Source organism: Rhinichthys klamathensis, unplaced genomic scaffold (assembly GCF_029890125.1).
Source record: "Rhinichthys klamathensis goyatoka isolate OS25496 unplaced genomic scaffold, OSU_Roscu_1.1 h1tg000008l_1, whole genome shotgun sequence".
Lineage (NCBI taxonomy): Eukaryota > Metazoa > Chordata > Actinopteri > Cypriniformes > Leuciscidae > Rhinichthys > Rhinichthys klamathensis.
In genome coordinates this window covers 932,569-948,962 of record NW_026606561.1, presented here as the reverse complement: position 1 = coordinate 948,962, position 16,394 = coordinate 932,569, and the positions used below count along the sequence as shown (strand labels likewise).

At 39.3% G+C, this 16,394-nt stretch overlaps 2 protein-coding genes across 2 annotated transcripts; one reads left to right on the top strand and one right to left on the bottom strand.

Annotated features, from left to right (window-relative positions):
* The first annotated feature begins 636 nt into the window (after nucleotides 1-636).
* Nucleotides 637-8,557, top strand: prpf38b (pre-mRNA processing factor 38B). Its single transcript, XM_056260386.1, has 6 exons — nucleotides 637-1,071; nucleotides 3,542-3,610; nucleotides 3,746-3,897; nucleotides 5,019-5,079; nucleotides 6,327-6,565; nucleotides 7,353-8,557. Exons 1-6 carry the CDS (start codon nucleotides 862-864, stop codon nucleotides 8,092-8,094), a joined length of 1,473 nt encoding a protein of 490 aa, XP_056116361.1. The 5' UTR covers nucleotides 637-861; the 3' UTR covers nucleotides 8,095-8,557.
* A 2,293-nt stretch (nucleotides 8,558-10,850) lies between these two features.
* Nucleotides 10,851-15,739, bottom strand: LOC130092561 (fibronectin type III domain-containing protein 7-like). Its single transcript, XM_056260465.1, has 7 exons — nucleotides 15,456-15,739; nucleotides 14,566-14,826; nucleotides 14,217-14,477; nucleotides 13,335-13,625; nucleotides 12,995-13,225; nucleotides 12,833-12,877; nucleotides 10,851-10,971 (listed from the first exon to the last, which is right to left on the bottom strand). Exons 1-6 carry the CDS (start codon nucleotides 15,736-15,738, stop codon nucleotides 12,855-12,857), a joined length of 1,350 nt encoding a protein of 449 aa, XP_056116440.1. The 5' UTR covers nucleotide 15,739; the 3' UTR covers nucleotides 10,851-10,971; nucleotides 12,833-12,854.
* Nucleotides 15,740-16,394: the final 655 nt, after the last annotated feature.

Sequence of the window (16,394 nt, the reverse complement as noted above, 5' to 3'; positions counted from 1 at the left end):
TTTGATTTGTCATCATATTGCTGATTTGCCTGGCAGTTGTCTTTTTGCAAATCTGATGTGGCTCTTGCTGAGTGATTTAAAAAAAAAAATGAATTCACACTTACATTATTTATTATATCAACGTAAATTATATACAGTCCACATAATAGTCCATATCTTATAAACATGCTGTAGAAGTACTTTACTGTACACAAGTCTTAACCCTAGTGGGCAAGAAAATTACATTTAGACCATTATGGCCACACAACACTAATAGTATATGGAAAAATAGACTTAAACAATATTTTTGTATCATAAGGACTCTGCAAGACATCAGGAATCCGAATAAGCATGGGTACAAGGCAAGCCATGTCGAAGTCGAACCACGCTGGTGGACCGTGTTGCCAAGTCTTTTGTAAAACATCCTCCTAGGAAATGCAATCAATTTTTTCTCCACCCTGTTTGCCAAACGTTTTGTTTTCACATTGTACTACATAAATATTTCATCCATGGGTTTAAACCATATGTTTATACACATGGACCGAAAGATGATTTTTCCTCGCAGTTTTCACAAATGTATTCCTTTTGGTGAGGAGTATTTCACTGTGACAATCATGGCAACCCACATCCTTGCTTCCATTTCCGCCGCCCCTCTTCCGCGCGCCATCTTGTCCCCACAACTCAGCGTAACAGAACGCTTCCCGTGCGTCTTCCAGCATTACATAGAAAACAGTCAAAAACTGTCTAAAAATAATTCGAATGAATTAAGATACGTCGGTCCGCCACTCGCGCGCCTCGTTGGACGCGTTGTAGATATATTCGTTTGGGGTAACGGTCGTTTTATTTCGTTTTGTATTTTAATGGCGTTGTGAAAGCCCTGCCATGGCGGTTAGTCAGCAGCAACAACAGCAGCAGGCCGTGAGCAAACCGGCCGGCGGGAAACACGGCAACGTTTTGCCGTTATGGGGCAACGAGAAGACTATGAACCTCAACCCGATGATCCTGACAAATGTCCTGTCGTCTCCCTACTTCAAGGTGCAGCTGTACGAGCTCAAGACGTACCACGAGGTGGTTGACGAGATTTACTTCAAGGTGGTGAAACAAACCTGGGCCGCATCCCGTGAAGCCCTCGGTTTACTTTTCCATTTCATATTATTGATGCTTTGAGTAACGTTAGATGGCTCATTTGTTGTTATTTTTCTTTTAGACTTAAATAGGTTTTATTTAATTAACGTATTTTGCTTTGTTTATTATGTGAGCTAAAGTAGACCGTGTTGTTAGGCCGTAAAGGCTAACTATGCTAACTAGTTCAAATGTAGCTACATAAATGGCTAGCTTACTCAAAAATGAATCTTTTGTCATCAACTCAACCACATGTTGTTCAAAACTCGTATCACTGACTTTTTTTTATATATATATATATTAGCCTATAGACTTTCGATACATATTGACCACTTCAGTCACCATTTACTTTAATTGTTTGGAAAAGCATTCAACAAAAGTGAATAGTGACTCATAACGTATTTATCGTTCCAGAAAATCACCACAGCAACAGTAGTCTCTACAGTTAAGGCGAGACACTACAGGTGAATAGGGTAAACATTTTAAATAGATATTACCATGAAACTTCCTCAGTTGATTACTTACACAAGTATATAAAAAAATTTATTACAAGTTTTTGAAATTTGTATGTTTAATTATGCAAATTAGGCATTATCTCATTAAATATGTTTACATATTGAACATAAAGCCAGGTGCAAAATTCTTTTTTTATTTTGTTTACACACAAGATGAGAAAAAAAATTTCAGAGGGATTTCAGGATATATGCTTTCATTACCTAGGAAATCAAAATATACTGTCCATACCCTTAAAAAATCGATTTTCGCCATATATTTTTGTATTAAAATGTCACATAAATAAGGCCAGGAATGATTTATTAACAAATCCCTCTGAAAATATCTTCAGAATACTGCTAATTGAATAACTGGAAAGTTTGGTGCTACATATGCTGAGATGTTTGTACTGGAGAATGACAAAACTCATTTTGAGAAAAAGGCATTTAAAGATTTAAGTAGGGAATTTAATACATTTCTATCGGAAAACATAGAAACAGAATAACACACTGTTTGTTGCTCACAAACAGAATAAATGCTCAGGCCTTAGTAATAATAATATAAAATATTTCAAGCTCATGAAAACTGATTATTTAAAAACATGGCAGGCATATAAGGCCTACAACTGCAGTAACTCAATGAATTGACATTGGCAGAGTACACCACGTGATGCGTCTGAGCGAATCAGGTTAGCAGAAACCAGCAGTAACCAATGAGATTTCGTCATTAGCTTTAATTCACCCTTTGAACATTGATAGAAAGGAAATGCCTATATTTGGGTTACATAGCATTGTGCAGGAGACTCAGAGCTTTACAACGATACCGGTCATGACAGACTTCAGTAAATCAGACGGAACGCGGTATGTCGCGTTGGAATGCTAACTTCTTGGTAAATTCGGGAGAAACTTACTGCCCCAAGTAAACAAAATGTAATAAAATAAACATCTTAAAGTAATATTTTCAACGTTTTCTTTATAGCAGCTTGAAAGAACATATATTGAAGGAGTGAACTAGCCAAAAATCTCAAAACTGATCACTGCATGAAAAATCAATGTTTTTGTCTGCCGTGTCTCGCCTTAAGAACAATAACTGTAGTTCACATCAAGAACAATAAAGATGATTACATTTTGTTTTATAAGCGCGCTCTGCAGTAATGTTGTCTGTCGCTTTAATTTCTCGAGCTCTTTAAAGGAATAGTTCACCCAAAAGTGAAAATTCAGTCATCATTTAACGTTACTCGCCCTCTAGTTGTTCCAAACCTGTATGCATTTCTTTATTCTGCTGAACACAAAAGAAGATACTTTGAAGAATTTCTGTAACCAAACAGTATATTATTCCGAATATAATGAAAGTCAATGGGGTCCATCAACTGTTTGGTTACCCATGTTATACAAAATATATAATTTTGTATTCAGCAGAAGAAAGAAATTCATACAGGTTTGGAACAACTTGAGTGTGAGTAAATGATGACAGCATTTTTGGGTGAAATGTCCCTTTAAACTGATTGGCTGTCAATGTTTTATCTTTAATCAGCTGGAAAGAAAATTATTAAAGTGATTTTAATATAATTTCTCTGTCGTCCTTGGTACTATGAACGGCCCTTTATTTTTACTACTAAAGTCATGATAACTTTGCATTAGCCAGTACTGTTGCAACAATAAATAAAATATTCTAATGTCTTTTCTATTATAATGATTTTCCATGATTATGATTTTAAAGAATTATCTGTAAGTAAAAGTGTTTGTAAGGTTAATATGATTAGCTTCACTAGTGCACTAATACAAGAGTTTGTATTAATTTTGAAAAACACATGTGGTTGGTTGGATTGATGTGATTTTGGTGATTATTTAGAACAGTGGTGAGTTGTATAATATAGTTTTATCCAATTTATTGCCAGATTTGAATACATTTAAATCTAAAGTTAATCTAATTTAAATGTCTTTATCAGGTCAACCATGTGGAGCCATGGGAAAAAGGCAGCAGGAAGACAGCGGGACAGACGGGAATGTGCGGAGGGGTAAGTAGAAGTACGTGCCTTGAGACCTCCACAACTTCATCCTCCCATCCTCTTCGTCACTTTGATTAAATAAAGGGAGAGATTCGCTTGATCTAAACATGAGTAGCTTTAAATCTCATGATGTTTGTCCTGCAGGTTCGAGGAGTTGGGACTGGTGGGATCGTGTCCACTGCATTTTGCTTGCTGTATAAGCTGTTCACACTGAAACTGACCCGCAAACAAGTGATGGGTCTCATCACCCACACAGATTCGCCCTATATCAGGGCACTGGGCTTTATGTACATCAGGTATGACTCGGATCCACCTCAGATGTTTTAACATTAACTGGGTTTCTTTGTTTCAGGAATTTATTTTCAATTGTCTTCGTTTCTTAATATTTAGCTTTTTAACACTGTCGTGGAGGGTAAACTCGTTGCCTTTGCTAAGAAATATGTAGAGCAGAAGAGCCCAAAATTCTCTGAGTCAAAATCTGTTAAGTGGTCATTAAATGTAACACACCATGAAAAAAAATAACACCATTTATTGGGAAATTAAAGCATTGATCAAAGTTAGATAAAATGTTTAATCTTTTAAACAACTGAGAGTGCTGAACAAATTTATACTTGAGTGCGTTATTTATTAGGCACGTTATCGTCTCGGACAGGCAGCATGTTAAAGCCCCCACTCTTTTCGGAAAGAGACTCATTCCAAACATCAGGTAGTGTGGGTTTTCCAGGAAATGCGTGTACACGCTGGCCCTCTGCTTCTCGTAAATACTAACGTGTATTGTGCACGTTATTTTTTGACAGACATCGATGTCGTGGTATTCAAATGATGTGGATTTGAAAACAGAAGGAATCGTAAGGTAATAATTATTCATTTCTTAGCCGGCAAATATTCGGTTAAGTGATTGCTGCCCATGAGTGTGTTATGTCGAGGTTTTTAGTTCTGATATTCCAACCGACAGCCAGCCTAAGTTTTTGACGGACACTATACCGTGCATAAGAGGTGAAATTTGTTTGGTTTTTGGTACTTTTCAAACGTGCTGGAGATGTTCTGAATGCTTTTTGACTAGTTAATTATTCTTATTTTGCCAAATGAAGTTTGACTGACATGTTTGGCTTGTCAAAAATGTTACATTCAGCTATCGCAAGTTCATTTTTGTACCAGGAAAGGAGTGGTTTAATGCAAAAGCTGTTTGTATGGTCTCTTATATCAAAAACCTTTTATTTAAAATGAAGATCCTGTTGTAAATAGCAGTCAATCACTTTTTAACTGTTTTTCCATTATTACCCCTTAGCAGATTTTGACTCCTATATGAGATGATAATTTAGGTCATGGTACATTGTTATTTTGGATGGTGCATATTTCTTGGTTTGACCACAGCACGTCCCAATGAATATACACTTATGTCATATGTGTATTTCAGGTATACTCAACCTCCTCCTGACTTGGTTGACTGGTATGATGAGTTCCTTGACGACGAGGAGGTATGTCACCACGGGTAATGCCTTAATCTCTCTCTTATTTCTAATGTACATAGTTGTAATCAGAAAGCTTTAGGCCATATGCTGATTGTGATGCACATTGCTGTCCTTCAACCTTTGACCTCATTTGGCTTAATGTTCCCTATAATATGCGCAGTTAAATCACAAGCAAATTCTTTGCACATGGTCCTTTGAGCTAGATGTGAAGGTGGTTCCTCTGTGGTTAAATATGAATTCAGTGATTGCTTGCCATATTCTCTTAGCCCAGATAATGACATATTATCTGTATATGACACTGTGCCTCAATGATTCATAGAGATTTCTATTTGATTGTAAATATCAGATATCCATTACTGGGTGCTGGCTCGTCTCTCATGCTCCTGCACACCCACTAATTATGTATTTAGTAATATATTATCCATTTAAAAAAATATTCCAGTAAAGGAGATCTTATTCGCATTGAGCAAACATTGCTGCCAGGCATGATGGTGGTTGTGTGTCTCTGGCTGACTGCCCTGTTCTCTCTCCCAGATGGCCCTTGTGATGCGGGTGGATTGGATATAGGGTGTGCTCCACACTCTTGGCTGGCGTTCGTGAGTGCAGTTAGAAAAGCTCACCTACCCACTCCACCCCTTCACACTCACCGGTGCATCATATATGTCAGCTGACCTGCAACCTCCTCAGCATCGCACCTATTTTGAGTCAGTGCATAGTAAGAGACATTGTGGAAGTTAATTATTTTAAGCTCATGCAGTGTTTTGAACTATAAAACATTGATATAATAAACTATTTTCTTTAAAAAAAAAGTAATACAGACAGGCAGTTCCATTTAAAATCATATGTATTTAAATGTTGACATGAGACCAGCAGGCTAGAAAATGCCTTTTTATTCTATATAACGAGGATTGGCCATTACATGACCAGATTTATATACTCGTGAATAAGTTATTCATACAATGGCATTACTTTTGTGTTAATGCTGTTTATTTTCTATCATAAAGTCCAAAATGACAGTGAAACAAAAACAACAAAATTATTTTAAATACTGAATATTAAGTCCGGTGAGAGCAGAGGTGAAGACTCAGTATTTGGTCATCACAAATAAGGCATTTTATATAGGACAGTTTACAGTGTAATGGCTTTAGGGGTCTAATCATTAGCGTTGTGTTACCAGAGGCCATGCGATAAGTGCATGTCTTAAGTTTGTGGTGTTAATGGTTTTCCTTCCTCTTCCTTGTCTCTGTGATCAGGAGTTGGACGTGAAGGCTGGAGGAGGATGTGTAATGACGGTCGGAGAGATGCTCCGCTCCTTCCTGACCAAGCTGGAATGGTTCTCAACATTGTTCCCACGAATACCTGTTCCTGTGCAGAAGGCAATTGACCAGCACATGAAGAGCCGACCACGTAAACCCCTGCAAAAAGATGAGCAGGAGGAGGAGGAGGTGGTGGCAACCGATTCAGCAAGGCATGGAGATAAGCGCCGTTCCAGGTACAGTCTTTGTGTGTGGGTGGGCTGAGATTATTTTGCTAACCAGATCAGCCATGATCAGTGTTTGTTGTGGTGTTTGAAAGATCAGCTACCATTTTTAATATTTTAAAGTTTCAAGACAAGCCTTGGGATAGGATAAACGTCTTTGTAAACAGAAGAAATTTGTCTCAATAATACCAGTAATTTTGGCACAAATGCTTGAAGATACTTTTTTACCTCTGATGCTTTTTAATTATTTTTTGTTTTGTTAATTTTCCACCCATTTTCTCTATATCATACTACACATAATGGACATTCTTGGATTCAAGTCTAAATAATTCTGTTGTGTTGTTGATTAACGGTGGTAAATGTCTGGCAGCTGCATTGTATTGTAACAATTGACGTCTGTTCATGTGAAGTTTTATGGTGTAGCTACTCTGACTGTCATGTGTTTAGCAGTATTTCCTCTTTTTTCTTTTTTTTTTTGGTCATGAATTTACACCCAATATCATGTAGAATGTAGAAATATTGTAGATTATGACGAGTCTTCAATCTCATTTAAGTTTACATAATTTAAACAGTAGCCCAAATTTTTGTTCACCATTTTAGATTGTAGTTCCTTTTGACATGCATAAATAAATTTCTACTATGTTACTTAGCTACAGCAGATACTGTCTTTCATATCTTGTAATGTTATAATGTAAGAAATATTATTGCTATTACAAAATTACCCCACTCTCTCCTATTTGACAAGGTGTCTTGTGTATGTGCTCTGTTCAATGATTTGTGTTCTTATGTATGTGTTAAGGACACCTAGGAAAAGTCAGAGTCCCAAGAGATCCCAAAATCGTTCCCGGAGTCGCAGCCATCACAAAGAAAAACATGGTGCCAGCTTCGACCGTGAACTGGAAAGAGAACGAGATCGTCAACGCAAAGAAAGGGAGGGAAAGGACCGGGATAGAGACAGGGACCGGGAGAGAGATCGAGATAGACGGCGTTCCAGAACACCAGACCGAACCACAGAACGTCGACACAGCCGTAGCAAGGAACGACGTCGGAGTCTCAGTGCGAGCCGGGAGAAGCGGAATGAGAGGAAAGACAGAGATAAAGAGAGGGAGGCAGAGAGCGAGAGAGAGCGTAGTCGCAGGAAAGACAGAGAGCATCATAAAGATCAGGAGAGGTCAAAAGACAAGAGAAGTAAGGGAGAGGGAGAAGAGCGGAGGCACAAGGAAGATAAGGAGGATAGAAAGCACAGGGAAGAAAAGAAGAGCAAGCGCTCAAGGAGCAGAAGCAGAGACAGGAAACACAAAACCGAGCGATCTAGCAAGAAACGCTCTCGCTCAGGCAGCAAGAGCAGGCAGGAAGTAGGGGAGGAGAAGAACAGGAAGCGGGATCACAGCCATAGTAAGGAACGGTCACACAAGCGCAGTCGCAGCAAAGAGCGCTCGCACCGTCGAGAATCCAGCAATGGACGAGAACATGTAAAACAAGAACGCCACAGTCCCGAACCAGGTGAAAGAACAAACAGTGTTCGAGCGGAGTCTCCCTGATCCAAGTCTGTCTCCATCTCCTCTCTCAGATTCCCTCTGCACCTTTATTCCGGTCCCTCTCTTATTACTTCATGTCCTTATCTATAATCCTCTGTGCACCACTTGTGTTCAAGTAAACAATTGGAAAAGCCTGGATTTTTTTTGATTTTTTTTTCCTGCACTATTATCCGCCAATTGTGTAGATATTAAAAAAGTAATTTTCTCTCAGTTTCTTGTTACTGGTCTCTGGACTGAAAATGGCATTTTAAAATCCTTTTTTTAGTCCATTTTCTCCCCCAATTTGTTTTCAGGATTCTCACAAATGGCTTTGTACATAGAGCTCAGAGAATGTTTTAAATTTCAACACAGTTGACCACAGAGTTAAGTTTGTGCACAGGCTGCTGAAAGCTGTGCTGACATTGCTGTTTGATTCATTGCTCTGTTGCATCTCATTTTCTAATAAAAATTCTTGTATGAAACAGAATTGCTCAGTTGTGTTTATTTTTAATGTAATTAAGCAAAAGAGTAACAGTTGGGGTTCTGCAAGTAAAAATGTTCTTATTTTGATAGTTTGCGCTAATTAAGACGTGCTTTGCTGTGATTTCAACTTTATTTTTAAAAAAGGTAATTGTTGATTTCTATGTACAGGTCCTTCTAAAAAAATTAGCATATTGTGATAAAGTTCATTATTTTCCATAATGTAATGATAAAAATTAAACTTTCATATATTTTAGATTCATTGCACACCAACTGAAATATTTCAGGTCTTTTATTGTTTTAATACTGATGATTTTGGCATACAGCTCATGAAAACCCCAAATTCCTGTCTCAAAAAATTAGCATATCATGAAAAGGGTCTCTAAACGAGCTATTAACCTAATCATCTTAATCAACTAATTAACTCTAAACACCTGCAAAAGATTCCTGAGGCTTTTAAAAGCTCCCAGCCTGTTTCATTACTCAAAACCGCAATCATGGGTAAGACTGCTGACCTGACTGCTGTCCAGAAGGCCATCATTGACACCATCAAGCAAGAGGGTAAGACAGAAAGAAATTTCTGAACAAATAGGCTGTTCCCAGAGTGCTGTATCAAGGCACCGCAGTGGGAAGTCTGTGGGAAGGAAAAAGTGTGGCAAAAAACACTGCACAACGAGAAGAGGTGACCGGACCCTGAGGAAGATTGTGGAGAAGGACCGATTCCAGAGGTTGGGGGACCTGCGGAAGCAGTGGACTGAGTCTGGAGTAGAAACATCCAGAGCCACCGTGCACAGGCGTGTGCAGGAAATGGGCTACAGGTGCCGCATTCCCCAGGTCAAGCCACTTTTGAATCAGAAATAGCGGCAGAAGCGCCTGACCTGGGCTACAGAGAAGCAACACTAGACTGTTGCTCAGTTTTGCATGTCATTCGGAAATCAGGAATACTGGGGAGAAGGAAATGCCAAAATGCCTGAAGTCCAGTGTCAAGTACCCACAGTCAGTGTTGGTCTGGGGTGCCATGTCAGCTGCTGGTGTTGGTGCACTGTGTTTTATCAAGGGCAGGGTCAATGCAGCTACCTATCAGGAGATTTTGGAGCACTTCATGCTTCCATCTGCTGAAAAGCTTTATGGAGATGAAGATTTCATTTTTCAGCACGACCTGGCACCTGCTCACAGTGCCAAAACCACTGGTAAATGGTTTAGTGACCATGGTATTACTGTGCTCAATTGGCCTGCCAGCTCTCCTGACCTGAACCCTATAGAGAATCTGTGGGATATTGTGAAGAGAAAGTTGAGAGACGCAAGACCCAACACTCTGGATGAGCTTAAGGCCGCTATCGAAGCATCCTGGGCCTCCATAACACCTCAGCAGTGCCACAGGCTGATTGCCTCCATGCCACGCCGCATTGAAGCAGTCATTTCTGCAAAAGGATTCCCGACCAAGTATTGACTATTGAGTGCATAACTGAACATAATTATTTATTGGTCGGATGAAATATGCTAATTTTTTGAGACAGGAATTTTGGGTTTTCATGAGCTGTATGCCAAAATCATCAGTATTAAAACAATAAAAGACCTGAAATATTTCAGTTGGTGTGCAATGAATCTAAAATATATGAAAGTTTAATTTTTATCATTACATTATGGAAAATAATGAACTTTATCACAATATGCTAATTTTTTGAGAAGGACCTGTACTGTACTGTACTACCCATAATCCTAGAGTGAGATCTGAAAAGTTGCTATTACTATGGAAGAGAGAAAATCAGTAAGACTAGTGGCTACCTATTCCCATGAAGCATTGTGAATGATGTAATCTAGTCAGTCCTACTCTTGAAATTACTTGAGCATGTATTAAGTTTTTTATTGAACCACTATTTCTGAATCAGTTATGTCTGTTACATTGGCTAATGGGATGAGTAGTTACTTCAGAGATGTTTAATACAGTAGTTAACAGTATTTTTTTTCCTCTCAGAATAGGTCACTGTTGTGTCCTTGTCATCTCATAATAAGAACATTCATGTTATTGGAACAGCAGATGTTTTGTGTATGGTTAATTTATTTTACATGTGCTTTACATGTCATAATTTATAAGACTGAATACATGTAGAAATGCTCTGTGTTTAATAACTTGACTCATATACAAAAACAGGAATGTGTATATATAGGCTTTAAATATTTGGCATTGCATAAAAGTAAATCCTTCAGCCAGAGAAGAAAAAAAAGATTTTGGAAAACATTTAAAAAGAAACCATGTTAATCTTTTACCCTGTCAATCTATTCCACCCATAAATATTGTGGGGAAAAAATTAACCTTGCACTGGAATATATGTAACATGCAAAAGTATCAAAGAATTTTGAGAATTGTCAAAGGGAAGAGTTTGAGTGCGACGAGATGCATTCACTCAGGGCGGGGCAGGCCTGGTGTGGAGAGAAGGTGGTTAATACTAGCAGGCTTTTCAATTTGTTTAAAACTTTTCTTAAAAACATTTTAAAGTGTTAAGCAAAGCTGTTGTGGATGAATCTTTAAACGTAAACAGTTGTAAGTGGAATCACTCAACTGCATGTGAAAGGAGGCTGTGAGGGATAGATGTACAACAGGTGGTGGTGTTTTTTTTTTTTTTTTTTTAGGAAGTACATTGTTTTTCCACTGGAAGAGATTTTCCATGTTTTATCAACTTAATAAACAACACCAAAGTAGCACACCAGACTGTATTTCCTCCCTCATGGTCTCATTTTCTTTAGTTAAGTTGAATATGCCATTTTCCCTAACTCACCCTATTACTCCATTTTGAAAAATCATACAATTTCCATTAAATTGTAGTGATGGCCGGTTCGTGAACGAATCGTTCTTTTGAACCGGTTCTTTTTAGTGAACCGGTCGAACCAGTACACTAAATCGGACTGAATCGTTCGAAACAGTTCGCGTCTTGCGTCAGTGTTGATACACAAGTTACTAAAGTTACTCACTTTCAGACATGCCTGACAGTCCCTCTGACTCGAAATAAACCAATATCCCGGAGTATATTTCACTCCAGTAAATCCAACAGTTTGAAACGTGTTGTTTTTGAGAGAAGTGATGAGCACGAGCAGCTGATACTGCGCATGCGCGTACTACCGAACGCACATGTACAGCGGTCATCGGATCACCAGTACAGAACCGAGAACTGTTTCTTTCGGACACGTTCGACATAATGAGAACAACTGATCGATGAGCTGAGCATGCGTGCAATTTTTTTCTGAGGGACGAAATGTACCTTTCTTAAGTATTTATTTAGTTGAACATCAGTAGGCCTAAGTGTAATACAAAAAAAACATGTTGGGAACATGTTTATCACATAATTACTGTATTATCACTGTATTATTTTAAAGTTTGGAAACACAATGAATGGATTGTAAAACTGTCAAACTAAACATTTATTAAAATAATATTTTCAGGAACAGCTCATTTAATTTCTAAGTAAGTTGATATAAATAGTTGATGTAAACTCTTGCCAAAGTTTTAATGGTGCACACTGCACAGTACTGCTTAGTAAATGTTTATAATGTGTTAAAACATAACGTATTAAACATATTGGAGAAGAAACATGCATCGATTTTTTTAGTTTTGTCGACTGTATATTGGTTTCAGCAGTTCTCAGCTCAGCACACAGGCCTATGCTACGGTTCTCGAGTCAAGAACTGATTGTTGCAGTTCTTGAATCACCAGTACAGAACCGAGAACTGTTTCTTTCGGACACGTTCGATACAGAGAACCGATGAGCTGGAGATACTGCGCATGCGTGATAGCACCGTCTCTAAACAGAACTTTCTTTCGGCCAACTGATGATGTGCTGATGAGAACGCAGCACGGGTGAACCGAGGACTTAAATGAGGGGCCGTATTCGGCGAAATGTAAGTTTATTACAAATAAAATGATGAAGACCACTTATGCACTTTTTTTAAGACATGTTAAACATCCGCGTTTGCACATCGCCTGTAGGCTACAGGGTTCGTTTGCAAGATGTAAATGTAAGAAACTTATCCAAGAGGATTATGACGATGAGTACTATTATTTAAGTGAAGTTATGAATGCAAATGCCTTTAATTTAAAGTATTTTTATCCGCCGGGATGATATAATTGACGTCATTACGCGAGGACGTAAAAGAACTGGTGAACCGGTTTTTTGAACCGGTTCATTGAAACGAACTGTCCGAAAGAACCGGTTCGCGGAAAAGAACCGAACTTCCCATCACTATTAAATTGTTCTTAACTTTCTGTTTATATTGAGCATCAACTCACCTTTCTGACTTCGAGCCAGGTTTTACCTCCTGCGAACGGCTGTCACTGCCAATTGATGAACATGGTCAAAGGTTACAGGACTTTCACCAAAACAAAATACATTTTGACAACCCATGTTTCTACTGTTCTGATGTTAAATTATTTGTTACTTGTACTACTTACCTAAAACAGGCACTGAGTCTTCACTTTGTCCAGCAGCATTGTGGGCAGTTACGACAATGTGACCGCTACTGAAACTGGTGATGGAGCAGAGGAGCTGTGAGGTCATGCAGAGTTTCATCCTACCAGAGGAAGTGACCCCATACGCGGTGTAGTTCGTAGCAAATAAAGACTCATGCCATGCCACTACTGCCGCTGATGCAGAGAATGTCACATTTAGAGGGGCACAAGGTACTGGGGGAAAGAATCAAATGAACAGATGAGTTATGTATGTATTTGCACTTTAAGCATCTTCATTTACGAATGTAGGAAGGTAGTGCTATGATGATTAAACATTGTGCACCTGTGGTTCCAGTGACCGCAACAGACTCGGCGCTTGAGGCGGCAGAGTTTCTCGCCCTGATGGTTGCGCTGTAGGAGGAGCCACAAGGGAGAGGCATCTCAAAGAACGTGCGAATTGTCCAATAGGAGGCGAGGTCAAAGAGTGCCTGGCTGTTGCCTTGAATGCTGCCCTTGAGTCCAAAGAGGTATTCAGAATTAGGGCAACTCACAGTGGACCAGGACGCCCTCAAGATCTGAGTGTCATTCACTACTGTACGAGGGATAACCCTCAACCCAGCTGGAGGACAGGGAGCTGAGGGAAAGAGATGGACAACAAGACTTAAAACCTGTTTTCCCAATGGGGATCACAAAGAAACAGAACCAAAATGTTAGTATCTGCCTTTACAATGGATTTGTCTGTACTACACTCAAAGTTTGTGTAAGTTGCAGCTGTTACGCTTTCACATTTGGTCTGAACCTAGAGGTCCTTTTTATGTTATATCCGATTTGTAGACACATCTTCAACATAAGTAGCTGCTAACCATTTAAGATAACGACTAGGTGACTAAATTTAGTTTTGCCGCTCTTCTTGTAGATCTTTGAATATATTGTAATCCATCATCAGAAGCAATTCACATTGCAAATTTGGCAAAATTGCTTTCATACTAATTAACAACTGTACTATAGTGGATTTTAGCTGTACTCCAGACCTCCCTTTTCAAGCAAATTTGGGTGTGGTTCTTTTGGTGGACACGCAAGAAGTACAGAAAACATTCCAACCAAAAGAACCGAACGTTGATGTCAAACAGATTCAAGTCTACTCTAAAAGCACTAGTATGAAACACCCTTGGGGACAACTCAAATACTTGCAGGTCAGTTCAAAGAAAGCAGATAATTGTTATACCTGCTCCACCAATTTGAGGTTTACTCAAGGAACTGTTGCAGGTACCATCTGTTGCCTGCACTGTAAAGTTGTACACGGTGCCGCACACTAAGCCCATCAAAGTACAGGAAGTCTCCGTGTTCTGGCAGTAGACCTTTGTGGCATTTTCTGACTGGGCAATTCCCACGTAGGCCACTGCCCCTGTACTCCCCACCCATGACAAGGAGGCACTACTGTTCCCGCATTGTATGTTTGCAGTTACATTGGTTGGCTCACATGGCACTGCAGAATAAAGAGATCGCAATGAAAGTTTGTACAATGTAAAAATCTTGGTCACATAATTTCAAGGAAAAGAGTTTGTCACACTTACCTGTTTTGAATGTGACATTAGTACTTGGCAGACTGGTGCAGTTCTCATTACTGGCTAAAACGGACACATTGTAGGTGTTGCTGCAGTGCAGGTCAGTTAGTGTGCAGTTATTGTACGAAGTATTGCATGTCTTTAAGTCTCCATCTCTGCTGACTGCAGTAAGCAGGTATGACTGTGCCACGTAAGATGGCTCCCATGACACAAACACAGCCTTTGACTGACAGTCTGTATAGGCCTGTACTTGTGAGGGCTGACAGGGTGCTGTAGAGGATCAAAGGAAGAAATGAGAACAACCTGAATATGGTGCAATGAAAGCATATATAAATATATATATAAATAGATAGATAGATCAAAGGTGTCAATTATTCTCTGGGAGGACTACCTTCCTGCAGAGTTTAGCTTCAACTTTAACCAGCCAATAAAGGTCAACTCTACAAGAAGGTTGTTCTCCTGGAGCAGGATTAGAAACCCCTGGTTTATAAAGTGCAGTTGCAATTATTTAACTAGAAAAGTCCCACAATGCAGAAGTTATGGTGTATCAAGTGGTTGTAAGCACTTTATTTTGTGACTTCTGTTCTGGGTGGTTGTTCACTGGTTAGGTCAAGAGCCCATACCCAGATTTCTATGATATTCTGGTCCCTAGATGTGTCTCAGATCTCTTCTTTAATGCAATTCTAAGTTTTTTTTGTTTGTTTTTTAACTGTAAGTCACCTAGGAATGACATAGCAGCTTTAAGGCTCAAATCCCTAACCTCCAAGTTGGAGCAATAATAATAGTGAGGGTGGCCTATATACAATGCAATTTGCTAATGAACAGCTATTGATTACTAATGGCTTGCTTTTTAAACTCTTTGTTTTACTAGGTAGGTATAACAATATTGATGGTTGTACCGGTTCTGATCTTGTAGGGTGGGCTGCGAAGGCTGCTGCATTGGTTGGCCGAAGCAGCCACAATGATGGTGTACTCTTTGCCGCACTGCACATTGGTAAGGTTGCAGGAAGAGGTGGAGCTATTGCAGGAAATGAAGGCACGGTCTTGATCCTCTGCTGTGACAATGTAGAGGGAATTTCCTCTGCGTGCCCTCTGCCACTGTACCATGATAACAGAACTTTGGCATTCAGCCACCACCACGATGGATGACAAGGCACAAGGTGCTGGAGAGAGAGATAACATACATTAAGACTAAGGCCCTGTCCCATTTCTCCCCCCTTCCACTTGGTTTTGAGTGCCCTTGGCAGTGAAGTCCCCTCAACGAGGTAAGTGGGGGTGAAGATCTTTCCCTATGAAATGGGACACCACTATATGCAAATTAGCGTAACAAACGTGCTCACCTACGTCACGCGCAGTGTCGACGTGTCTACCAGTAGTAGCCTACTACTATTTTCATTCAGTCATTTTGCCATATTTTTGTGTGTATTTGATAGTTGAGACACACACGAAACCCAAAGTATGGTTTGCTAGTCTTGTTTCAGTCCGTTTCCGAGGGCGCGCCGATGGGAACAGGGGCAACGTCTCTTACGCGGATCATTGTGCTTTTAATAGCTCTTTTGAGATGACAGAGCTCGGAAGGGAAAGATGATGCGCTAGACGAACGCGGCTAGTGTTTAATAGTTTTACCTCATTTATCATCTTTTTATAATCCTTGGAAGCCAAAATCGAAATAAAATTAAATTAACTACCCTGATCAGATATCAGCACTCGGCAGATATCATGAACATCGTCAGATAGCTTTGTGAAATATTTTGAAACATTAGTGTTCAAAACTCAACAGTCCATTGGATGTGCATCAAACTAACATATTCCAACATATTTCGAAATTTTAACATGCT

What these genes read in the sequence shown, in the direction of transcription:
- prpf38b (XM_056260386.1), top strand. Translation starts at nt 862, where the DNA reads ATGGCGGTTAGTCAGCAGCAACAACAGCAGCAGGCCGTGAGCAAACCG. An exon ending in AGACGGGAATGTGCGGAGGG is followed by an intron (nt 3,611 to 3,745) that starts GTAAGTAGAAGT and finishes TTTGTCCTGCAG; the next exon opens with GTTCGAGGAGTTGGGACTGG. An exon ending in AGTTCCTTGACGACGAGGAG is followed by an intron (nt 5,080 to 6,326) that starts GTATGTCACCAC and finishes CTCTGTGATCAG; the next exon opens with GAGTTGGACGTGAAGGCTGG.
- LOC130092561 (XM_056260465.1), bottom strand. Translation starts at nt 15,738, where the DNA reads ATGTTATCTCTCTCTCCAGCACCTTGTGCCTTGTCATCCATCGTGGTG. An exon ending in TAATGTCACATTCAAAACAG is followed by an intron (nt 14,478 to 14,565) that starts GTAAGTGTGACA and finishes TTTATTCTGCAG; the next exon opens with TGCCATGTGAGCCAACCAAT. An exon ending in AGACTCAGTGCCTGTTTTAG is followed by an intron (nt 12,878 to 12,994) that starts GTAAGTAGTACA and finishes ATCAATTGGCAG; the next exon opens with TGACAGCCGTTCGCAGGAGG.